This window comes from Spinacia oleracea, chromosome 6 (genome assembly GCF_020520425.1).
Source record: "Spinacia oleracea cultivar Varoflay chromosome 6, BTI_SOV_V1, whole genome shotgun sequence".
Taxonomy (NCBI): Eukaryota; Viridiplantae; Streptophyta; class Magnoliopsida; order Caryophyllales; family Amaranthaceae; genus Spinacia; species Spinacia oleracea.
Window position 1 is genome coordinate 103,665,886 of NC_079492.1, and position 24,551 is coordinate 103,690,436.

Sequence of the window (24,551 nt, forward strand, 5' to 3'; positions counted from 1 at the left end):
GCAAATCTAATTGTATAGTGAAATAAACCAATCAATAGGAATTAATTACAATGCCAACAATCGCAATTATTCAATGTCCCTTCATACTAATCATGGATCCCCAAACCCTAGAAATTAGACTACTCAAGCATATTAACAATAAACAAAGCAATTAGCATGATTGAAGACATAATTAAGGGCAAAACAAAATATTGAAATAAGAATAATACCTAATTGAAGAACAATGGCAAAGGAAAGCTTGAATTTTGGATTGAAAATAAACTAAGTGTTTAGAACAAATTAGAGAGAAAAACGCAGCTTAGGAAAATAAACTAAGTGCTTAATACTAGAAAATAAGGTGTCCTTCAAATTAATCCAAGCTAAGTATATATAGTTTGCCTAAATTAATACTAAAAAAACGTAAACAAAACTCGCGAAATTCTGTTGCAGGTTGTCGTCGCCTGGTCGGGCGGCCTTCCACTCGACGGGCGACCAGCTCGAAATCCGCCCGACGGGCGCAGGCCTGCCCGCCGGGCGGAGGGAGATACTTTGAATCCTTCTGCACGCGCCCGGTCGGGCGGCTCTCGCCCGGTCGGGCGGCTCTCGCCCGGTCGGGCGGCTCTTTGTATGGGCGCCCGGTGGGCACCGGGCGAAGACCCGCCCGTCGGGCGCCCGCTGACTGACTGTTCTTCTTGCTTGTTCGCCCGGTGGGCGAGGGGAGATCGACCGGGCGGAGGGCTAAGTGATCCACCCTTCGTCCGCAACACCGAGTCTAACCTCCGGGGCTCAATCATGAACATCTAGGGCTCCCGTAAGTCGACAATAGTCGTCCCGAATCCCCTCGGGGTCGTGTAGTGGCCTAAATCATCATGAAACGGGTCTAAAAAGACCAATTTCTCACTAAGTAGTCCTGAAACTCAAGGCACACTCAAATACACAGATTAGTACTAAAAACAGCTCCTAAGAGCTCATTTGACGCATAAAAGTACTAAGGGACGGGGGTGAAAACACTATATAAAACGCATATATCAACTGCCGCCATGCTTTTATACGCAGAACGCAACGGCTTCATTGGTTAGGAGAATCCCTAGAAGGTAGAGATCTCCTATTGGCCGTTGCCCATGATCTTTTCCCGTCTCCAACAAATTCCGTATTCTTTGGTAAATCCTTGGACTCCTTTCGCTCATATAACGGCGCAGTCTATCTTGGGCTTCGGGCTTGGATCTTTACCTATCCCCGCTTGTTTGCCCGTCGATCGTCGTTACTTCCTTGTCGCTAGTGCTTCGTCGCTGGTCCTGTGTCGCCTAAGCCTTGTCGCCTGTCGTCTCACTTGACGCGTCTGCTTGGCACGATGTTACCTGCGACATGACAATACCTGGATGACACGACATGATCAAACGTCAAAGCAGTTATGTCGTTAGTCCAAAAAGTGGGATAACAATATCTCTTAAATAAATACGGCCGAAAAAGGCAAGTGTATCCCTTAAATAAATACAGAGGGAGTACTCCGCATCTACTTTCTAGCTTAATTGTATACGAAGTATAACTTATCTTCTAATTCAGGCATGAATCGTGCCTTTTTCTGCATTTTGACTTTGGTAAGGAACTTAATTTAATGTTAAAAAAAAACATAATTTAATTTATAAGACTTATTTAATTAACTATAATTTTTTTGAGGTAATTAGTTAACTATATAAAAGACAAGTTGTTGGAAAAATTATATTATTGATTAATTATAATTCTATTTCAATTTAGAAACCCATTAGATTTTTGTCATCGGCAAAACACTAAGATAATTTAAACAAAACACTTATTGGTGATTGAATATATATTAAATGTGCAGTACAATTCCTAACCCTAGAAGAAACTCGAAATTGTACTACCAATATGGCAATATACATGTATAGTACTCCGTACTTGACTTCATCAACTACGTACATACCTCGCCTCCATATATCTTTCTTGCCCTTTAGGAGAAAAAACAAAACAAAAACACACATTTTCAGCCACACCATCTAGCTAGCTATGGATCATGATCATGGCATGATGATGAGCCCACCACCACCACCACCACCACCATCATCATCATCATCATCATCACCATCACCATCCATGGGGCATAATAACATGAGCATGACTGACCATAACATGATGATGATGCACATGACCTTCTACTGGGGTAAGAATGGGCAAATCCTCTTCTCTGGGTGGCCTGGGATACGCACGGGTATGTATGTCCTAGCTCTAGTTATCGTCTTCCTCCTCGCCCTCCTCGTTGAGTGGCTTGCTGGCTCTCGTCTTGCAAAACCAGGTGGTAAAGGGTTCGTTTCATGCCTCCTACGTACCCTAGTGCATGCACTACGCATGGGACTCGCCTATCTCCTCATGCTGGCTGTTATGTCTTTCAATGTGGGTGTTTTTATCGTTGTTATTGTGGGTCATGCACTCGGGTACATGGTTTTCGGGTCAGGCCATAAGGGTTCTGAGGATTCGGGTTTCCCTCATTGACCATGTTAAATGGTTTTCGGGTCAAGCCATAAGGGTTCTGAGGATTCGGGTTTCCCTCATTGATCATGTTAAATGGTTTTCTGGTCAAGCCATAAGGGTTCTGAGGATTCGGGTTTCTCTCATTGATCATGTTAAATTTATATTGTTGATATGTGAAATGGCAAACGTACCATCCAAAAAGAATTATCTAAATGGAATAAGTACATACATAGTCTAAGAAGATTTTAGTATGTTAACGGTTAATTTGTAAAATATCAAATGATGTTACGTTATGGAGTACTTTGAAATAGTAAATACTTCAAGTATCGTATATAATTATATATTAGCAAATGGTCAAGAGTCTTTGTATCACAATCGCACCTTTCGATTTCCTCATTTTACAAAAAAATCTAATTAAATTTAGAACTCCTATATTGAGGTATACAAATTTAATAAATTACCTAAAAGGTTATCATATATGTTTGGAGTAAGTGATGAAAAAACACCGCAATAAATCAATATAGTTAGGAGAAATTAAAGTGATATCATTGGCAATTGAATTGGCATGCGATGATGAACGGATGATCGAGTCTAACCACATCATCATCATCATCATCATCGTCACCAATTAATCACCATACAAGGGACATATTAATTAAGAAGATCGAAAATGCATAACCATAATATTACGATGCACATGACCTTCTATTGGGGTAAGGATGGGCAAATCCTCTTCTCAGGATGGCCGGGACCCCGCACAAGCATGTACATACTTGCAATATTTATCATCTTCCTCGTCGCCTTCTTCGTCGAGTGGCTGATTGCTATCACCACCCAAGCGAAACCATGCGACAAAGGGATCGTTTCAGACCTCATACGGACCCTCATATATGGCCTACGTATGGGACTCGCCTACCTTCTAATGTTAGCTGTTATGTCTTTCAACGTTGGTGTTTTTTTCGTAGTCGTTTTGGGCCATGCATTTGGGCATATGGTTTTTGGGTCAAGTCAAGAAGAGGGTTCAGTAGACCTCGATTTCTTTAATTGATCACTTTGTTAATGTGAGTGATAGTAGATAAATTAATATAATATATGTACCCTTGATCTTTTTTAGGGTAATGGTATATGCAGCCGACCGTTAAATAAGTATTCAATGCATTTTCTAAATCCTAATTTATTTAGGAATAAATGTTAAAATCAGACATTAATCGATGTAATTATTTTTGGTTTTACCACGAGGTATTCTCACCACCTTTCATGAGTGGACTAATCTCAGCTCCCGCATGAGTTTGCTTGAGCACTTCGATGGGCAGTATCCTCCCTTCTAGCTGAGGATTTTTCCATACTCAAGGCTCGATCCCGAGACTTTGGTTAAGGAGTAAGAGTCCCTTAACCACTCACGTCAGCACTACTTAGTGTTAATCAGTGTAATAATGCTTAGTATGGTCAATGTTTTCATTCTTTGCTTTTTATATGCAGACTGCTAGGTTATGAACAATCTAATTTTCATGTAGAAAACCCATAATTGTCCGAATCCATGTAAATCACATAATCATTAGCATAACTGATACAATCTGTGATACGTGTCTTCCCTTAGTTACTCCCAAACCGAACAAGAACAAGTTTGAGACCTCAAGTGTCGCCCCTCCGTAGTAGTCTACCATATGTTCGCATCCTCTTAAATTCAATTAGCTTAGAATCTCAATATAAGGTATAAACGGGATTTGGGATCTCACTTTAGGTGATAGGCAAAGTATTAATTCTCGATAGAACACTTAGTAAATAATATGGCCAAAGACCCTTATTTATAATGCATCAAAAAGTTCGAAAATACCATGAAACCTAATTTCATTAGATTTAGGTTACTAGAATTTTGGTAGATTAGGAAACTAGCATAGAGCCCTAACCAAAACCAATGGTCAAGTGGAGTAACTTGCGGCCCAAGTCATCCATGGGCTTGTGTGCGACTGGCTGGCCCAGGCGCGCTGTGTTGCCCTGCCTTGAGGGCTGGCTTGCTCACCTGCATGCTAGCTCGTCTGCGCGCTGGCCTTGTGCTGGCGTTGGGTCGGCTTCTTGTTGGCCCATGCACTAGCGCTTGGTCAGTGTTGCTCATGGCACGCTAATGGGTTTGACTTGCAGTGAACTCGTGGGCTTGCCTCGTCCGTGGGCTGCGATGCACGCGGCCTTTTAGCCCGTGCTTTCGGGTCATGAATCGAGTTTCGCGTTTCCGATTCATTTTTCGATTCCGGTAATATTTCTGATTTGAGCAATATTTCCGATTCGGACCTTATTTCCGTTTCTGGCATATTTTCGATTCCGATAATGTTTCTATTTTCGATAATATTTCCGATACGAACCATTATCCGTTTCCGGCAATATTTTGGTGATTTGTTTGGCTCCCACTGAAACCAACATCCATCATTTTCGAATATCCATCTATTAGAGTATTTAATGAATATAATATATTCACTTAAACACTTGATCCGTTCACATACTATTTGTGTGACCCGACAGATTCAGTAAAGAGTAAGTTGTTTGATTAATAATATTAATTACACTTTATTTGAAGCGGCCTCCAGCTAGGCATTCCGATAACTTGTTAGTTAATCTGAACCGCATTTATTAGAATTTGTGTCAAGGTCTGAATGTTTTGACACCAGATCCGTGTCGCGCACTCTTGCTTATTGGTGACAAGGATCCAAGCCTTGTGCAGAATGAGTGTCTTGTTACTCGTAGGGGCACGAGCGAGCGTCTGATTTTGAATGGGAACTCTTACCTATTGGCGACAAGAGCGATGGATGAGGGTCGACCGAGGCACTTGTGTGCCCATAGCATGCACAAGAGGCGATGATAATTTATCTGTTTGCGGGACTTTGTGGAATTTGGGATGCTTTAGAGCAAGTGATGGCACAATATCTATAAGGTCTACAACCAAACACAAGCAATAAAGCGATGGAAACCATTGGTGAGTAGGAATTCATTCATTCATACCCCTCGTAGAGGTTTATTTTGGATTAGCTACAAACTAACAGTGAACACTAGATTGACAGTGACATAATAATTCTATCTAAATCCTAGAAAACTATTAGAAAGATCCTAGAAAGCAATAAATAAGCTAAATACAAGTAAAGGAATGTTGGATTCTAACATCCTCCCCCATTTAAGTTGTTGACGACCTCGTCAAGTTACAAGAATTACAATAGATAAAAGAAAAAGTTCATATCCTAATTATGCAGTCTCTTTAGCGTCGTTGGTTGATGGCAGTTGCTGGAGTCTTCTTCAATCTTCTTGTCTCTTGGTAGTTTGTCTTGTTTCTGCTGGAGTCTTGTGGGTTGTTTCTTTTTGGATCTAATGCTTCTTGTGAATCCAAGTCTTCCTTGATTTTGGTTTCTTGCTCGGTGCAGTTTGGGTTGAGCTTGCATCTTGATTCTTGTATCCGTTGCGAGGGTGTATCTGGGATGTTGCCATTCAGTGTGGCTCCATCACTCTCTTTGGTGGGTATCTGATGCGAGGTTGCTTCTGAGATGTTGCCTTCTTCTAAGTCTTCATCACTCTCATTTCTGACAGGTGTCGTCCTCTTCTTCCTCTTCTTCTTCTTCCGGAGTTACCATCCTCATGGCGCCCATCTTGTAGACGCGCCCATTCTCTGAGTTTACACATCTTCTTCCTCTTTAGATTCACCTATTTCATTTGTGTGGGCCTCGACATAGCAAGCAATTCAGCGTACAAATGTTTTGCGAGGGCGTGCCGACTTTGAAATCCCTTGTTGACTGGGATGGCGACGACCAGGATTTATGAGCGTCGCTTCCCCAACTTCTTGGTTTGAACCCCTCGACTGAGCTAGACGGCACCTTAGAGCCAGTTGTTGCACTCTTAGGTGAGATTTGAGTAGGGCCCTCCAAGCTGCCAGGCGTCCCCCTTGGTTCTTCTTCTGAGCGATGGCTCCTCCTTGCGGAGTAGTCCGTTAGCCGCTCTGCAGCATTCATAGCGGCCGAAAGGGTGTTAACTTTCACCCTCTACACTTCAAGTTGCGCCCATTCTTGAAGCACGTGAACAAAGTTGAACAACCGATCCTTTTTCATTCATGTCTCGGATGTCCAACATGAAAGAAGAGCATTCTTTCACATAGTCGCGTATGGAACCCTTGTGACGGATTTCCTGTAGTCATTCTTGGAACAAACTCGGTGTTCTAGGGGTAGAACGGATCTTTGAGTTCCTTCTTGAACTCTTCCCAGGTATCTATCTTGACTTTCACATCTTCAATGTCGTCGGTGCTTTGTGCGCCACCATAGCTTCACATCATCTGACAAATGCATGGTCGCAATATCCACTTTTGGATCATCACTCAGCTGACAAATTCTGAAATATTGTCCATGTCGAAGAGGAAGTTATCAACTTCCTTCGAGTCTCTAGCGTCGTTGTAGTCTCGAGGCTTTGGAGGTTTTATCTTTGAGTCAGTCCTTGCAGCGCGCATCAGGGTCGCGAACTTATCTTGTGCATCTTCAACTTGCTTTTGAACAAAGCTAAGTTGTTCATGGAGCGCTTCTTTCTCTTGCATGAGCTAATCGACCGCATTCTCGAGCCTTTTTATTTCTTTGGTTGGCCAATCACAACTTCCTCGAGTCGGGTCCAACGCTCGGACTTGCCTTTTAGCCAGGCTAGTCTTTCTTCGATTGATTCCATTTTAGTTTGCTTCTTTGGGTCTCACGGGGCCTAGGTTTAAGCCTTGGCGCTGATACCAACTGTCACGGTCCGAATGTTTTGACACCGGATCTGTACGGCGCACTCTTGCCTATTGGCGGCAAGGACGCAAGCCTTGTGCGAAATGAGTATCGTGTTACTCATAGGGGGACGAGCGAGCGTCTGATTCTGAATGGGCGCTCTTGCCTATTGGCGACAAGAGCGAGACACGATGGTCGACCGGGGCGCTTGTGTGCGCACATAAGGCACAAGCAGGACCGGCAACGAGAATTTATCTGTTTGTGAAACTTTGTGGGATTTGTGATGCTTTAGAGCAAGTAGCGGCACAATATCTATAAAGGCCTACAACAAAACACAAGCAATAAAGCGATGGCAACAATTGGTGAGAAGTAGGAGTTCCTTCATACATACCCCTTATAGAGGTTTATTTTGGATTAGCTACAAACTACCAGTGAACATTGGATTGAGATTAACATAATAATTATATTTAAAGCCTAGAAAACTATTAGAAAGATCTTAAAAAGCAATAGATAAGCAAAATACAAGTAAACGAAGGTTGGGTTCTAATACTTCGCATTAAATGCAAATTTGGAGCAAGGACATATTTCCTTCACAACCTACTTCCTCCAGTTTCACAATCGATAGTTTTTGGACCTTCTCATCACAAACAACAAATTAACCACACGAAATTTCCCCAAATCTACACCTAAGACATTGGCTCTAATACCAATTGATGGGAATAACGGAACACTGTATGGTACTAACTCGTGTGTGATTAACAATAACGAAGAACTATCAAACAAGCAAACCAAATATGAAAACGGAGACAAAGAAAATTTACCGTTGAAATTCGAGTGCCGAGATAAAATCCATAAATCCACTATGGAGAACATCATGATGATAATGAACAACAATAAAGATTTAGAACCTTTCATCAACCATGCATGAAAGTTCTCCCCTCAAACTCTCTCTCACTGAACCTAAGTGTATGAGCTTACATGAGGCTACATCTTTGCTCTCTTTCTCTCACCACCCTTCTAATTAAAATAGCATAGAATGAGTATATATAGTGTTAGGATATAAACAAACAAGCCACGTTAATAAATAAAAAAACGACCTAGAAACAAAGCAGAGATTCAGCCGCGCAGAAACGCGCACCCGCGGACAGGGTTACGGGTTTTGTTGAGGAGTAACTGCGAGGGTGTGGCCGGGTTTTGGCGCGGCTTCAAGAATGTTCCTCAAAGTTCATGTTTCACTCGTGACCTCCCTTATGCCCTCTCTTGTGTGTTTTCGTTGACACATACAAATCCCAACATTATGTAAGTTAGTTTAGTTTTTACTGCTCCCTTCGTCATTACTCCCTTTGTCTAAAAAGAATCATCATGTTCTCATGTATGATTGGGATCTCCTAGAAAAAATAGTCATATTTTGTAAAATTGAAATAATATTATGGTTGGAAATTATTCAGGCTCTCCCAAACTAATCACAATCCTTTGATAATCCCTTGCCAACAACAGGACTCCTAACAAAAATGAATCCCCGCAGACATGTAACGCAGAAACCTGAGAGTGTTTTGATAATCCCTTGCCAACAACAGTACGTCACATCAAAGTACTTATTTTCCTAAATCAATGATGAGAATTAGGAATCACCGTACTTAACCTTAATTTTATCTGCTAATTAATCGAGTTTTTCTGTGTAGGTGAAATTAGCAACCCCAAGATTAGTGACTGTTGTACGAAACTTGAAATTAAAAGAAAGATTTATCAGCATCAACCGAAACAGCCATAGTAGGATAGTTAACATCCGATCCTTTGGTGAAGAAGTCATTTAATTTTCAGGCATGCAGGAGAAACTCTTACTGCCTGATATTAGCTCGAGTGATTTGGTCTTTGGTGTAATCCAACTTGCAGAGAAATGTCAAATAATCATGCATCTTGAGTTGTTTTATAAACAAGTCCGGGATTTACAGCCTTAACAGGACTAAGATACCCGATCCATAAACAAATTCAACATATGGGTTGTTCTAACTACTCATAGGAACAGCTGCAACCGCTACATGAGGAAAAGCTAGACATGGATGTTCCAGATATTACTGAATAATTAACTGATCAATAGCTATTTAGATTTCAACTGTGTGTGCAAACTAAGATTGAAATTTTAAAATGAAAACTGGTAGAAAAAGAATATCTACTTTCAATTTCTTTGGTGGAGGGCTGAAGCCATCAATCATCATCGTTAAAACTAGATCATATTCCGCTATCAATAACTTAAAGTATCAAATTACTCTCAGTTCGTGTCTCTCTTGGACTCTTAACTCTTAAGTACCACAGAGGCACAGACTAACATGTTAGTGCTCTAGCTCCCAAACTAATCAAAATCCCTTCAAACCAAAAGAAAAACTAAAGCTCACAATTTCCATTTGAAAACATGTGAGACAGATTAAGATCACAACACTCAATCGACATCCAAAATACTGCAAATATTTTCTTTTTCTTTACGAGGAAATCCCCTTGTTCACTAAATTCTTAGTGTGAATTTGGTTAATCTAACACCTTGAGAGTTGAGATTCATCCATTCTTGATCTGCGTCTTCTACATACATATTGGTATTGGTGTATATATTTTTCAACTTATCAAGAGTAATGCATGGTTGTTAGGGTGAATATTCCTAAACTAACTCTTCTTGGCAGAGATTATTAAAATGAGGAGCGTCAAGTTGACGGATATAGGGAGAAGACATGAATTCAATGATTGAGATTTATGCAAACCCAAGATGGTCAATTCAAGAACCATATTAACAATTCTTATCTCATCTTAACTTAGAAATGTAATGTAGATCCCCGGTACATAGAATATGGTAATACTTATGAATACAAAATAAAGGACAAAAGAGAGGTGGGTTAAATTTTTTTTTTAAAAAAAAACTCATTTTCCCCTAAGAAGAGCCTTCTCCACACTGTCCATCTCCTCCAAGATCCTAGCTCTTCTCTTGGCAGGGATTGGAGAAGTAGGGCCAAAACTGATGTAATGGCCGGATACAGCATTGAGGGCAGAATACATATCCCGGAAAGATGGCCTCCCAAGAAGATTTTTCTCTTTCCTATACTTAGCAACCCAGAAGTTTGAAGTAGCTCTAAGCTCTGTTACAGCATCAGCCACATCTGGGTCACTTTTGTTCTTATTCAGTGTACTCCTAACCTTGCTTATCACCTCCTTTGTTTCCTTCACGTATTCATCATCTGCGGCAGCATGAGCAGCGCTTGACAGAAGAGGGGAGAGAATGGCAGCAGTCAGAGCTGTTACGCTCACCTGTCGCCTGGTAAACGCACTCGCAGCAGCAGGGGCAGATGTTGACGGGGCAGCCGAGGTGGTGGTTGGGATGAGCTTGGACTTGATTGAAAGGAGTTTCAGCTTTGAAGTAGGGGTGATCAAACTACAACTTGCCATGGTATCTATGTATGGCTCAGTATAACTAACTTTGGGGGAGAGAGAAAACTAAGATAATACTCAAACTTAGCAGAAAAAGCCTAAGAATCACTTCTGCTGCTACGTGGCCTTATCGTCTTATCTTTGAGATTTGGTGTTTATGGATGACAAAACTTACATGTTGGATTTTTAAGTCACATGGAAATCCAACCAAAATCAGACACCTGTAATTTCTACACACAACACCCATTTACCACAAAACTCACCTCTTACCTTTCAAACAGGGCTAACCAGATTAACTAAAAGGTCACTTATTCAAGGGTAACTCTGGATTTTGGGTAATTTCTCATAATAACTCCCACATATTTCAATTTTTGAAAACAAAAAAGGATTTATTATGAAAAATGATCCAAAGTACTGCCAATTTATAAAGAAAAAAAAAAAAAAGATCTCATGATCGAAATGGTTTGCCTTCGACTTGTCTTAATTTCTTTTGTAACGCAAACCAAGCAAACAATAATACAAAATCTAAAAGTTCTGATATGTAGAACGAACTGCTCCATCTCATTCAAAGCACACTATATCGAGTGCACTACTGCACTATCAAGGATAAATATACAACCCACCCTAGTGAGATAAAAGTTTAAGAGACTAACCTTGTATGAAACTTGAGCTCTCTGAACAACCAAAAGAAGGCATCAAAAAATTACCGCCAACTGAATCACGACGCCATTTTGCAGTTCCCACAGAAAGGAAGTACGGAGTAGCGGGAGTACCTGCCAAAGTAATTTTGTCTTTCATCCAAATGAACACGTAAAATGCTTTAACACAAGCTTTGCATTTCATACACAGAATGGTAAGAATATGTTTACAATTTCACATCTAAGCTCTCCCATCTCATGTACTTCATTCTTGTGTATCATATTTACAACAGTTAATCCTAATCAACAAACCACAGGATTTCTCAAGTACCTACATTAGTTATGCCATTAAAATGCCGCATCCTAAAAATGGAAAGCAAAAACTCTTCATTCTTCAGTCTTCAGTCAGATCAGACACACATGACTAATGCATTCCGGTAGAAGCCCCATCGCAATTCCATCAGCGTAAAACCTTCACGTGCTCATATCTCCAACCCTATGGATATTCTCTTCCATATCCTGCATTTTAAACAAGATCATCTTCATTACAGGAACAAAAGGCACATTAAAGGCAGACAGGTCTTGTCTTATTACTCGTGTCATTCACATAACTGAGCCACATGGTAACCAAATAACATATTGCCCAAGACTAAACATACCATATAATTTAATATTTCCAGCAGATAACACAACTCATTACGATTTCCTTTTAACCAGCAAAAAATATTCCAAGGTAAATAGATATGTACCCTTTAAATGACATGTCTGGTAACAAAAAATTCCAAGTGCCTATAGCCATACAGAAAAAAAACAATTAAGCAACCACACATATCTGGTAAAGTTATACCATAACTTAATACCTAACGTTGATAAATGATACAAAGTATGAAACAGGAGCAAGATTTAGCATCAGGTCTAAATAAAGTGTTGAAGCAGGAGTTAAGCTATCAGTGGCAAAAATAGGTGGCTTCAGAGGTTCAGAATCTCACACAGCACTAAAAGGAAAGTGATTTACTGGTGAGTAGGTGACACTTGTGGTTCAGTTTTGATTTCTATTCTGATCATTACAGTAAAAAAAAAGACTATCCACATAAACTGCAGTCTAGAGGTGGAGCAATAATAAATGGAGATTGTACTTCTACAACAATAAATTACAGAAATGTTAATGTCAATAAGACGATAACTTATACATTATCCATTGCAAAGTTAGGAGTGATACATTCAGCATAGGTTTGGCTGGAACTTGGTATATATTTAGAATATTTATCTTGAAAAGAAAAGTCAGCATGTGGTATGGGACACTGACTAGCATGCTGTTAGAACTTAGTAAACAGTTCATGATCTCCCCCTTGTTCCAACTCAGAGTTACCTAATACACTAGTATCAGATTCGGTACGATATGCAATTCGCTGCCTTATTTGTTAAATTTGTCTAAAAATTGCACCTTTTGTGTTACAGCTCTTTTTTTCCAGTACGCGGTACGTACAAAAAAGTGTAGTATAGTATTAGGTAACACTGTTCCCACTCTTGGGAACAAGGGGATTATAGCAAAGTGGTTACCCTGCCAGTAGTCGTTCAATTAACCCTTGTCATATCTCACTTAAACCAAAGTAACAAAACTAATATTCAGAGCTCATTGGAAGCCACAATAAGTTTCCCATTGTTATGCTAATCTTGATTGCTATTGACAGGGAACTAACTACCAAATGAAGGCTACAGGAGCAGTGTGAAGTACAAAGATGATGCCATCATGACTCAGCTATATATACTCGTTAATGTGCCTTACAATGAACCCAATGTCTACAAACCCATTTAGACTAAATTACAGGGAAGTCATAAGACTCATAACATCCCAATTACAAGCAAAACCAAAGAATGTCTAGGGCTGAATCCAGCTAAGCACTTAGCTAGGAAAGACACGAAAGAAGGATTAATTCAAAAGCAGAAACAACACCATCTTTGATCAATAACTACTCAAAGGACTTCATTTCACGTTAACTGTTCTACGGCAGTTAAAAAATTGACTTTCAAAAATTGCTCCAAGAACTAAACAATAGATTGTGGAAATGAAACTGTACAAGTTCGTATGATCATAAAAAGCACAAAGCCACTTCTGCAAATTTCCATACAAAAAAATGTTTGGAACTAAGATAGGCAGAATAGTATGAAGTCTGATACATAACATTTCAAAGTTGATCAGGCAAATACCAACAAGTACCATCAACAAGCACACAAGAGCCACAGAATGCATCGAGGATTCGAGGGCCTTAAACAGCAAAGTACTCATCATAAATTCAGAACAGATCACACAAATCTCAATAATGGATTAAAACACTAGAGATACAGCCAATGGATATATTTTTGGTAGATAACAGCTGCAGATCATAACACTATACAGGCAATTACAGAATGAAAATGCTTAAGAGATCCAAAGAGCACAGTAAGAGGTAAAAATGGATTATATCATCATAAGTATCCAGGAAAAATAGTTAGAGAAAATTACCTGGATAGCGAGTTGTGGATGAACATCGGAAACAGCTTTGAAGGCGCTCAAAAACCTCACATGAAACCACATCCAACCCAAACTCCTGAGCAACATTTATAAAATAACCACTCAGCCCTCCTCCAATGGAAATACTCCTCCAAAAGCCAAAGACTTGCTGAACAAGGCAGACAGCCCAAAACTCCCACTCGGACGTGACACAGAGATTTCGGAACGACAAAAACCCCATAGCAAGAGCAAGCCTATATACACGACTACCAACCTCTACATTGCGCTTTACAACCCTATGCTTTGTGTTCTTGAACACGAATCTGGGCCTCATGTGAAACCCTATCCTCGACCAAAATCCCGGGTTTGCTTTACATTGTTTCCCTCCTCTGCTCATGATCACCACTAACCTCACCCTTCCTCTCATCTTCCTCTTCTCTCTTCCCAGCTCCCGCTGTTTTATCTTCTCTGAAAGTTTCCTTTTGAGAGCCCTTCGTTTGGCCCTCAAATGATTAGCCCATATTAACTTCCCCAGCGAAACCGTATAGGATAACAAGGTCGCGCTATCAGCCATGTATAAAAGATACAAAAGCTCTCTACATTGCTTCCTACCTAGATTTTCTAAACTCATCCATATATGGCGACTAAGTTCCTTTGCGATTACAACTTGGAAATCAGCGTTGTACCCCATTAGCAAAATGAATTCAGACACTGAAATAAAATCAAACAAAAAATAAGAAGAAAACTAAATAATTAACCTACAATTGGGAATAAATTTGTCAAATTAAACCAAAAACAATCACTAGAGTGACAACGACATAGGTAGGAAAACTTACTTTTTTCAGCAATTCTGCTTTTATCTTTATCCGACATCCTACTCATTTTTTCAGGCATCCTTCATGCAAAAAAAAAAAGAGAGAGAGAACAAATCAGGCTTTCAATTTCATCCAAGAGAAAAAATCAAGACAAATTGAAGATAAAGGTAACATTTCTAGACAAAATTGAGCCAAAAATACCTGAAAAACTCAAAATTGAGAGCAAAATTGCTGGTCAGTATATGACAAACAAGCAACTCCACTAACAAAAAAAATAAACCCTAGATGTGAATTCCGACAGAATTGACCTAGTTGGAGGAAATCGAAACCAAAATTCTGGGGGGAAACTGGAGAATAGATCGGGAGAAAGCAAAATGGAAAGAAAAGAAGGAACCCTAAGAATGGAATTCTAGGGTTTGAGGTAATTATTTTGCAGAAAATGGAACACTGAAGTTGAGTTTGAGTCTCACTCTAACATTCTCTCTCCTCTTTCCTCTTTCCCTCTTTCCTCTTTCCTCTTTCGGTTTCGCAGTTTCTCTCTCTAAAGTCTGTGTGTCCCGCGCTCTGGAATCAGAGGCTATGAATGACGAGGGTTTGGGTTTTGGACTTAGAGTTGCATTACACGCGGCTAATAAGTACAACTAATACGGCCGAGTTCTCAACCACGATCTACGTATCTATCGACCTATCGTCTTTGGATATCTTATTTCCGTTTCTGCATCCAGATTAAGTTAGACCTCGTTCGATATCCACATTTCAATTTTTTATTTTCTAATTTTGTAAGTCATATGATTTACATCAAAACATAAATAATTGAAAATCACTTTTTATGATTTTCATATTTTGGTTTTTAGTTTTGATAAAAACGGAAAATTAAAAACAAAAAAAAGGTACCGAACGGCCCGTAATTTCCAGTTTTTTGTTATCATTTTTTAAAAACAACCTAATTATAAGTGTAACTAATTTTAGTTCATGATTCAATCTAAATCATATGACTTTCAAAACCAGAAAGTGGAAACTTACAATGATACCTAATTGGTTAATTGTCCGATTTACCGTTCACGTACATGTTACTCCATATTTTTCGACACTCTTCTTACAGACGGTCTAGCATGCACAAGGTGTACAATAAATTTTTGTAACTTTTACCTAGTTTTTGTTGTAACCTTTAATGTTTTAATTAACTTTTATATTATATAAAAAAAAGATAGATAAATATTTTAAAGGATTAGATAACTAAGTTTATACATTATTAGTGATTTTGAAGAAATAATTTTGATTAAAATGAAAAAATTTATCCTTACAAAATAAATAACTTTTACTTACTCTCTATATTCCTTAATGTTCTTTCTATTCGGAATCTTGATACAATTCACAATTAAAGAGAATCTTTTGAATTACTCTTAATACTCCAATATATATATATATATAGTCATTTAAAATCTTGTTTGATTCGTCTATATGAATACTTTAACAATATGAAAATTTTATAGTTTTTCAAAACACGTAATTAGATACATTAATGATGTAAAATATGCATTGATAAATGTGTCAAAGTAACATCTTTTTATAAATAAAGATAATTAGAAACACTTAGGAGCCCCTCCGCACGAGGGTAACTCCTAAGTGATCATCGTTTACAATGGACTCTAACTGCGGGCTACTACAAGTGTCGATATACATAGACTGGGCCAAGAAATGCCCTACATTAGCTATCTATTCTGCCGCTCTATTTGCTTCTCTGTAAATATGCTGAGTATGAAAACTATGGAAGTACTAAAGAAGTAATTAGATATCCTTAATAATATTTTGAAGCTTCCACGGCGTTTTCCAAAACTTTTTGACAGAATTTATGACAAGAAGATTGTTATCTTTAATGTGGAGATCTTTAATACCAAGACGGATTGCTTCTTGAATGCCCTTGTGGAGAGCCATAGCTTCTGCCATAAAAACTTGAGTGCTTTCTAAGTTGAAGGAAATTGCTGAAGAAACTTTGTCATTGTTGTCTCTGATGATGATACCTGCTGCTGCTGAAAGGGATTTGCATGAGCCGTCGAAATTGAGTTTGAAGGCTCCCATGGGGGGAGGAAACCATCTCATCATGATGGGAGTTGAAATGGTAGGAGAGGTAGGAGATGGAGAATTATTGGAAATGGGGGTACCTCTAAGTTGATGTGAGTCAATATATATGGAGTCTAAGCTCCCATTATTTGTAGGCATTAGCAGCCTTGAAATAGCAGCGACATGTTGATACTGTAGTGTTTGAGAAGACACAGTCGTTCCCGTCTTTCCATATTGACCAAGCAAGGTAGATGAATTTGTGTAGCACAGTATGGAATTTCCTTAGATAGTCTAAAGTGATAAAGAAATCATCCAACGTAAACGTGTAGTCGAGCCACTTCCTAGTTAGTGGGTGGCTCCAGACTTGACTAGAGTTATCATATTTTAAAAATAAGTGATTTATAGATTCACTGTGTGTATTAAATCTTGGGCATAAACTAGTCGGAAGAATTTTCCTATGGAAGAGAATTTCTTTCGTTTGGATGCTTTTATGGCAAATTTTCCATAAAAAGATCTTAAGTTTAGGAGTGACATCTAGTTTCCAAATCCATCTGCATTTCCATTTAGGAACGTTAGACGAGAGCTCATGGGCAAGCCAGGTGGTTGATTTTACTGAGAACTCCCCTGAGTTTGTACATCCCCAGATGGGGCAGTCTGGAATATCATCGGGATGGGAATACCTTGGGTTTTAAGGACTAGAGGTTGTGGTAGTGTAGCCCTCAGTTTTTCTAAATTCCAATATGTTTTTGTTGGAAATAAAGTCAGCAACCACTTCATTAGTGTTAACTGAATTTGATTCAGGACCAGACAGCTCTAATATAGAGCATTGACCCAGCTAATTGTCAAGCCAGAAATTAATAAGAGTTCATTTCCTAGTTTCCACCTAATGCCTTTACGAATAATTTCTCGTTGGCCCAAAATTTGACGCCATATAAGAGAGTCCCGCATTTTGCATTTGACCGTGGAAAGGAATTATTGTTGTCCAAGTAATTCTTTCTCATTATTGAAGCCCACAGATTTGAATTGTTCGTTAAGATCTCCCATCCAAGTTTTGCAATAAAGGCTTGATTCATAGGATAAGTACGTCGCAACCCTAGACCTCCTTGATCTTTAGGCTGACAAATTTTATTTCAAGCAATTAACGGGATGGACTTACCGCCCCTTGATTGATTCCAACAGAAACTGCGGTGAACACTATCTAATTGAGAACACGTTTTTTTTTGGCAATAGGAAAGACGAGCAGATGTGAGCTGGGAGGGCTTCTAAGTTGCTTTGGATAAGAGTCGTTCTTCCAGCTTTTGAAAGAAATTTTGCATGCCACGCATTGATACGAGATTCATTCTTTTGCATAATGAAAGCATAGTCCGGTCTATTAGGAACATAGCCGGAGAAATGGGCACCAAGATAGAGTCCCAACGAACACGATTTCGTCATGTTAAAAATACCGGCAAGTGTGTCCCTTTTTTGGTGATTAATGGTTTTCGAGAAAATAATTGCGGATTTGTGGAAATTAACCAGTTGCCCGGACATGGAACAGAAATCCTGAATGACTTAAAGAAGATTACTACAAGCTGAGTTAGTTGCTTTACATAGAAGGGGGCTATCATCTGCAAACATAAGGCAGGGGATAATTTGGGTTCGAGGAGCGAACTTGAACCCAATACCTGAGGAAGTTTTGGCGCTTACTTTGCAAAGCATTAGAATTAGGACTTCCATACAGATGATAAAAAGGTATGGGGACAGTGGGTCACCTTGCCTTAGACCTCTAGTTGGGGTGAAATGTTCTGTAGGGGTTCCATTGACCTTTAACGAGTAAGAAACTATAGTGACACAAATCTTAACCCATTGGATCCAAATATCTGGAAAACCCATTTTCTGAAGGGTTACCCATAAAAAATCTCATTCAATACTATCATAAGCCTTTTCCATATCTAACTTAAGCGCAAACCAACCTGTTCTAGATTTGGATTTTTTGAAAACATTAAGTATTTCCTGGACCAGAAGTAAGTTGTGATGAATAGATCTCTCCAGAGTAAATGCATTCTGGAAAGGGCTAATGTGATGTTGTAAAATAGGCTAAGACGTGAGACTAATAATTTGGAAATAGCCTTATATATGGTATTACACAAACTAATTGGTCAAAAATGATTTGGGCTTTCCGAATTTTCATTTGTTTGGCAAAAGGGCAATAATTGTGTGGTTTAGGGATAGGGGAATTCTCCCATGGAAGAAAAATCTTTTTACAGTTGTGGATACCTCCTTACCGATTACGGGCCAGTAAGTTTGATAGAATTTTGGACCGAACCCATCAGAACCAGGGATCTTAAGGGGGCTCATACTGAAAAAACTTTCTTTAAGTTCATTATCAGAGAAAGGAGCCAAAAGAGAATCTGCCTCCTGACTTGTTACTAATTGAGCTATAAAATCTAAATTCAAGGGGCGGTGTGAGGGGGTCGAAAAAGCACGAGGCTAATGCGTGACCTCGTCCCTCGTGGGTGTGACGTTTCTTTTTGTCAAATCAAGTGTAATTGGATTTCCTGTGAGTTTACACCCAATTGACTAGTAATATAGGAGTCGCCATTCAGTTTTTAACGACAATGAGAAAAACTGACAAAACCCGGTTATCGTGACATAAAGGGAGTGCAATTAAGTTTGACCACGACGGCCATAGGTTCCCTTGTGATCCCTGGTGTGGGGATTTCTCAACATACACCCGCAAGGTAGAGATTGAGGGTTCGGGGGACTGTAACTACCGAGAGGAGTACTCGCTCTTCGATAACTCCAGAGGCAGGATATCCTTACTAGCTCAGCATAAATAATTGAAGGGACATGCGTTAACTATTAAATTAATCTGAGTTGATTTTAACAATATGCAACACATAATACTAGATCGATCGCGATTATCTGATTTAGATTGTTTTAAGGGACCTAGCATGATAATCCAATTTCCCAAAATATTATCTTTATTAGGCGTGATAGAACAATCAGATTTAATTAGTTTAACAGTTTATAAAAGGGCAAGGAAAGCAATTAAATCATGGAAAGGGACACATTACGACGCACCCTTGAGAGGTGCGTCACGGTTCTCAGAAAACTAACCACTTTGACTTTGCTATTTTTCCTTTTATTTAACGAATCTCAAGTTACGGGACAGGATACGTTCTGTTCGATTTTTGGATCGATTGCGACAGAACGCGTGATCAATTTCGCAGCGTGAGGCTTAGGCTTAGGGGTTGGAGTCAATACTCAGAATATGAATTGTGTGTTGTCCTTTTCACGTTGAACTTGGGGCTATATTTATAGGGAAGAGTTCGTGGAAAGATAGAATTGTAGAGCTCTAATCCAAGAAGAATTAGGAGAGAACACGTCCCAGGTATTTTCAGCGCCCAGGGCTGGGCGTTAAAGATTTCGGCGCCCAGCTCTGGGCGTTGAAAATGGGATCCAGGCAATTTCAGCGCCCAGGGCTAGGCGTTGAAAATGATGTTTGGGCCGAGTTCTTTGTCAGATTTGGAGTCTTAGAATCCGGAGTATTTAAGACTTATTCGAGTCTTTTAGTGCGTATTAACTTTATGACGGAATGCGTCTGGGCCCGTTACGAACTCTAGGCTCGTTAGGATTTTAATTAATACGTAACTCTTATTTTCGAATTATACTAGAAATAGGATTCCTCTTGCAAATTCTATCTCTTTTAGGATTTATGTTGGAGTGCAACACCTAATTCTGACAGGTTTCTATCTTTTATGACTTGCCACTTTTAACAACTACCTATTATGGAAGTTACTATTTTTAGCAGGTTTCTATAAATAGCAGGTTCGGGTGAAATGAAAAGGGTGATCGAGATTCGTTATTTTATAGGAGATGCGTTGCCAAGTGGAGATTTATGTTCTCATCATTGAACCTTCCCTTTCGGGAATGGGAACAAAAGTAGGTGTCTACAGTTAGCCCCCACTTTGACTGAGTCTCGGGATGAGACGATGGTCAAAGTACTAGACGGAGTGCGTCACACAAGCCATAGTGAATGTGACTTGTTTTGCGAGGGTCTCACGAGCCCCCGAGTGATAACATTTGACTTAAGGGTCATCACTTGAAGTGTCGACATATCCCTCACGTGTCATTGGGATTTGTCAACGGATAGTATAGAAACTCCCTCACTTTGTCATTGGAAGTATCTAAAGAGGCGTAGAAACTCCCTCACTTTGTCATTGGGAGTAGCTACAGATGTTTTCGAAATCAAAGCTATAAAGTGTAATTGGGCCTGGCCAAGCCCAATCACGAGGTAAAAATGTTTTTAAAGATTCTCATTTTCAGGGTTAGCTAAACGAGAAAACCCCCTTGTTTTTATGGGACGTAAAACGAAGGAAAATCAAGCACATCATTCTTTTTTGGAAAAACCGGAAAACCAATCCTTTAATTTTTGGAAAAAAGGAAAACTACTCACATCGCTCTTTTCTGGAAAAACGGAAAACCAATCCTTTAATTTTTGGAAAAAAGGAAAACTACTCACATCGCTCTTTTTTGGAAAAACGGAAAACCAATCCTTTAATTTTTGGAAAAGGGAAAACCAGAAAAAGTTATCGCTGCAGCGACTAAGGACCTGTGCGGTTAGTGGCGCAGACCCCGCCGGCTAAAGATGGCGAGCTTGTCCGCTAAGGGTTGACCCCCCGTCCGAAAGAAGTGGACGAATCTGTTTTGAAGTTTGTTTGCTTTTTTTTTGAAAATAAGGACCTACGCTGTTTGTGACGTAGACCCCGCCGGCTAAAGATGGAGAGCCTATTTTGAATGTAATACCCCGAATTTTTAAAACTCGATTAATTATGCTTAATTATTTTTATTTAGCTTAAATCGTTTTAAATCCTAATTTAAAACTTTATTTTAATTTAACGAAGTTTTATTTCGTTTGGAATTTTAATATTGTCACACGATTTATTTATTTTAGATTATATAATTTAATCTTATATGTACGAGCTTAACGACATTTTTTTTAAATTTTAATTATTTTCGGATTTCTAATAATTTCGAAACGTTCTTATTTTATTTGAAAATTTAATTTAATTTTTCGTTAAGCGATATTTTTTTTATAAAGAATTATTTTAAAACTTGATTTTAATTAAACATTTCTATTTTTATAAATTTCTGAAAATTACAACAATTTCTGAATTTTTGCCTAATATTGTGAAATTACGAAAATGCCCTCAAGGAACCAAAAATTCACTTTTTCCCTCTTCCCTTGCTCTCCACGTATAAACCAGGAAGGAAATTTCCTTCCCTCCTTCCCTCAATTCTGTCCAAGTTCAACCCCTTGGACCCCAAGTAAACTTTTCAATATTGATATACAAATTGCATTTCCATTTCAGGAAATTCAACATCAGACAATCAAAAACAAATTCTGATTTTCAATTCTCCTCCTCCTCTCTGCTTCGAACCAACAAACACCACCATCACCACCAGCAACCACGTCCCAGAACCACCACCACGCCCCACCATACTTCCCCCTGCTCTCCTCCTCCTCCCGCGCATTCCCCTGCCTCCCCCCCTTCTTCGCCCCTGCCGCACCACCCAGCCACGCAAACGCCGCAACTGACCGCCGCACCACCTTCTAAACTCACCTTCGCCCCAAAATCCCCGGCAACCTCCCTCCCTCCTCCCAACACCGCCCAGAAAACGCCCCCTCAACTCCCCTATTTTTCGCCTCTTTCGCACTCCCTCCTCCTTCCCTTGACCGTCGCACCGCTGCAAACCACCCACCATCATTTCCGCCTTCACCGGCGCAGCCTTGCGACACCGAACCACCCAGCCCGCCACCCCAATCTCTCTCCTCCCTTTCCTCTGTTCGTGCACCCCCCCCCCCCCCCCTCTGACTTCTCGTGTTTTCCATTTCCCAGAAAACCAAAATCAATTAAGTTTCAATTTGAAACATAATTGATTCTCCTCAAACCCATAATCAGTTGGGCCCTATTTCATTTGGGCTTTTGGGTGAGTTAAATCTAATTGTATTTTCAGATTTTCAGATTTTCTAAATTTTCATGTTTTAATGATTTTTATTATATAACTATTTACTAATAAAATGATTTATTATTTTTTTCAGGTTTAATTATCGATTTTACTAAAAATAAACTACGAGCTTGAATTAACAAAAACAGAATTTAAATAATATTTTCATGAAAACCGGTTTATGAAAGATAAATTAATATTTCAATTAAAATTTCGATTAATAATATTTTCATTAAATTACGAAATTATGCTTTTATTAAAATTCGTTACTTATAAATGAATTCTTATAAAACATATTATTTATAAGATGTTGATTTTAAATTATACTAATTCAATAAATTAATATTCTGAAAGAAATCGGACTTGGAGCTCAGAAAGAACGATCCATCAAACAGGAAGGATAAAAATCGCGGTTGAGGTAACTGCTATTGCTAGTACCCGCAATCCCCTTATAAATGTATTATGAAATTATGACGTTATGATTGGATTTATGAATTAAATGTTTTGACATGTTTTATGGATTGTGGGAATGAATTATGATTTGTTTGAATTATTCTTTATAATATGATTTGATTGAGTTTTCTCATAAAATGATGTTTATATGATGCCTTGAATGAAATGTTGTTTTATGGATCCCAGGATCTAAATGATGTTTTATGATATTAAATGAGTTATGATATTTCAACTGAAATACAAGCCAAGGCTTGGTAAAATTACATACAACATGATAAATGAAAGTGAAAGACCTGGTTTGTCTGGCGGTATATAAACTACCATCTTCCTATCTACCGGTCATGCATGCACCACGGACACCTGTCCACCCATGGATTACGAGCCCAGGATCCCATGGTTTATGAGCCCAGGCTCAGGGCGCAGGCCCCATGTTACGATGAGCCTAGGCTCTTATGGGCCCAGGCCCAGTGGAGAATTCCTTCACGGTTCGTACTTGCCGACAACTAGCATGTTAATTAAAAGTTTATGAATGATGTTTTCATTAAAAGATTATGAATGAATTGAATATGATGTTTTATTAAATGTTTTACTTATTCTATTCTCCCTGTGTTATTAAATAAAATGAGTTGAAATGAATTTACGTTGCTAGGGTAGTCGTTACTGAGTCTTCGGCTCACCGTTTTGTTTTCCATTTTAGGTACTGCGGGGATCGATGGAAACGAGTAGAGGCGAGGAATTTCACTTTAATAAAATTCACCTAGTTTATGCTTAAAGTTATAATAGTTTAATTAAAGACTTTTAGTAAGTTATGTACTTTTATTTTGAGAATATAGAGGATTATTATAATAAATTGGAGGTTTTTATGGCTTATGTATGATGTTGCCTTGTAATTTCCAAGACGGAATTACGGCAGGTAATGTCCCGACCAAATTAGGTTAATTTCGCTGCTTATTATGCTTTAATAAGTGATTTAGAGGTCGGGGCGTTACAGTTTGGTATTCAGAGCAAAGGTTCTGGACCATAAGTGCTAAACCTTACGGGTTTTGCATGTAATAGAATTCAATAGGCTTTAAGCAAATAGTTAACGAATAAGTTAAAAAGAATATGTTAAAATCAAGTCAAGTTAAAATGAAATGAGTGTGAGCGTAGGAACGCACGGGATAAAAGGGATTCATTTCTTATGTTATTGATGTTTTCTTGATTGAATATGTTATGCAAAATATCGATTATCGAACTTACCAACGATGCCACGAACGAAGCTCACATCAAAGCGCAACATTCACAATGACGTCTCCCATAATGATGTTTCCTATGATGATTTCTATGACGACCAACCTATAGAAGACCCCAAGGAGATGATGGAACGATTAAGAAACTGCACGTACGTTGTCAACTGAATTAGTCAAAGATTCTCGGCAAACGAAAGTTACTAATGCGAACGGAAAAGCGTCACTATTTAAGAAGTTTTCACCTTCGAATCCACCAATCTATGATCGCAAGCCAA

The 24,551-nt window shown here is 38.9% G+C and overlaps 3 protein-coding genes across 4 annotated transcripts; 1 reads left to right on the plus strand and 2 right to left on the minus strand.

Annotated features, from left to right (window-relative positions):
- Window positions 1-896: 896 nt before the first annotated feature.
- On the minus strand, window positions 897-15,146 carry LOC110803617 (uncharacterized). 2 transcript variants are annotated; one of them, XR_002537517.2, is made up of 6 exons: window positions 14,744-15,141; window positions 14,564-14,622; window positions 13,740-14,438; window positions 11,572-11,755; window positions 11,252-11,371; window positions 897-1,354 (listed from the first exon to the last, which is right to left on the minus strand). XR_002537517.2 is itself a non-coding variant. In XM_022009141.2 (4 exons), the coding sequence occupies exons 2-4, from the start codon at window positions 14,619-14,621 to the stop codon at window positions 11,733-11,735; spliced, it is 780 nt and encodes a 259-aa protein (XP_021864833.2). In that variant the 5' UTR covers window position 14,622; window positions 14,744-15,146; the 3' UTR covers window positions 11,415-11,732. The 2 variants fall into 2 exon arrangements, 1 of the variants encoding a protein (XP_021864833.2); XM_022009141.2 differs by lacking the exons at window positions 897-1,354; window positions 11,252-11,371 and having other exon boundaries at window positions 11,415-11,755; window positions 14,744-15,146.
- Window positions 1,928-2,487, plus strand: LOC110803619 (copper transporter 6-like). Its single transcript, XM_022009143.2, has one exon. It carries the CDS (start codon window positions 2,005-2,007, stop codon window positions 2,485-2,487), a length of 483 nt encoding a protein of 160 aa, XP_021864835.1. The 5' UTR covers window positions 1,928-2,004.
- On the minus strand, window positions 9,951-10,722 carry LOC110803618 (photosystem II repair protein PSB27-H1, chloroplastic). The gene has a single exon (XM_022009142.2). The coding sequence runs from the start codon at window positions 10,614-10,616 to the stop codon at window positions 10,095-10,097; it is 522 nt and encodes a 173-aa protein (XP_021864834.1). The 5' UTR covers window positions 10,617-10,722; the 3' UTR covers window positions 9,951-10,094.
- Window positions 15,147-24,551: the final 9,405 nt, after the last annotated feature.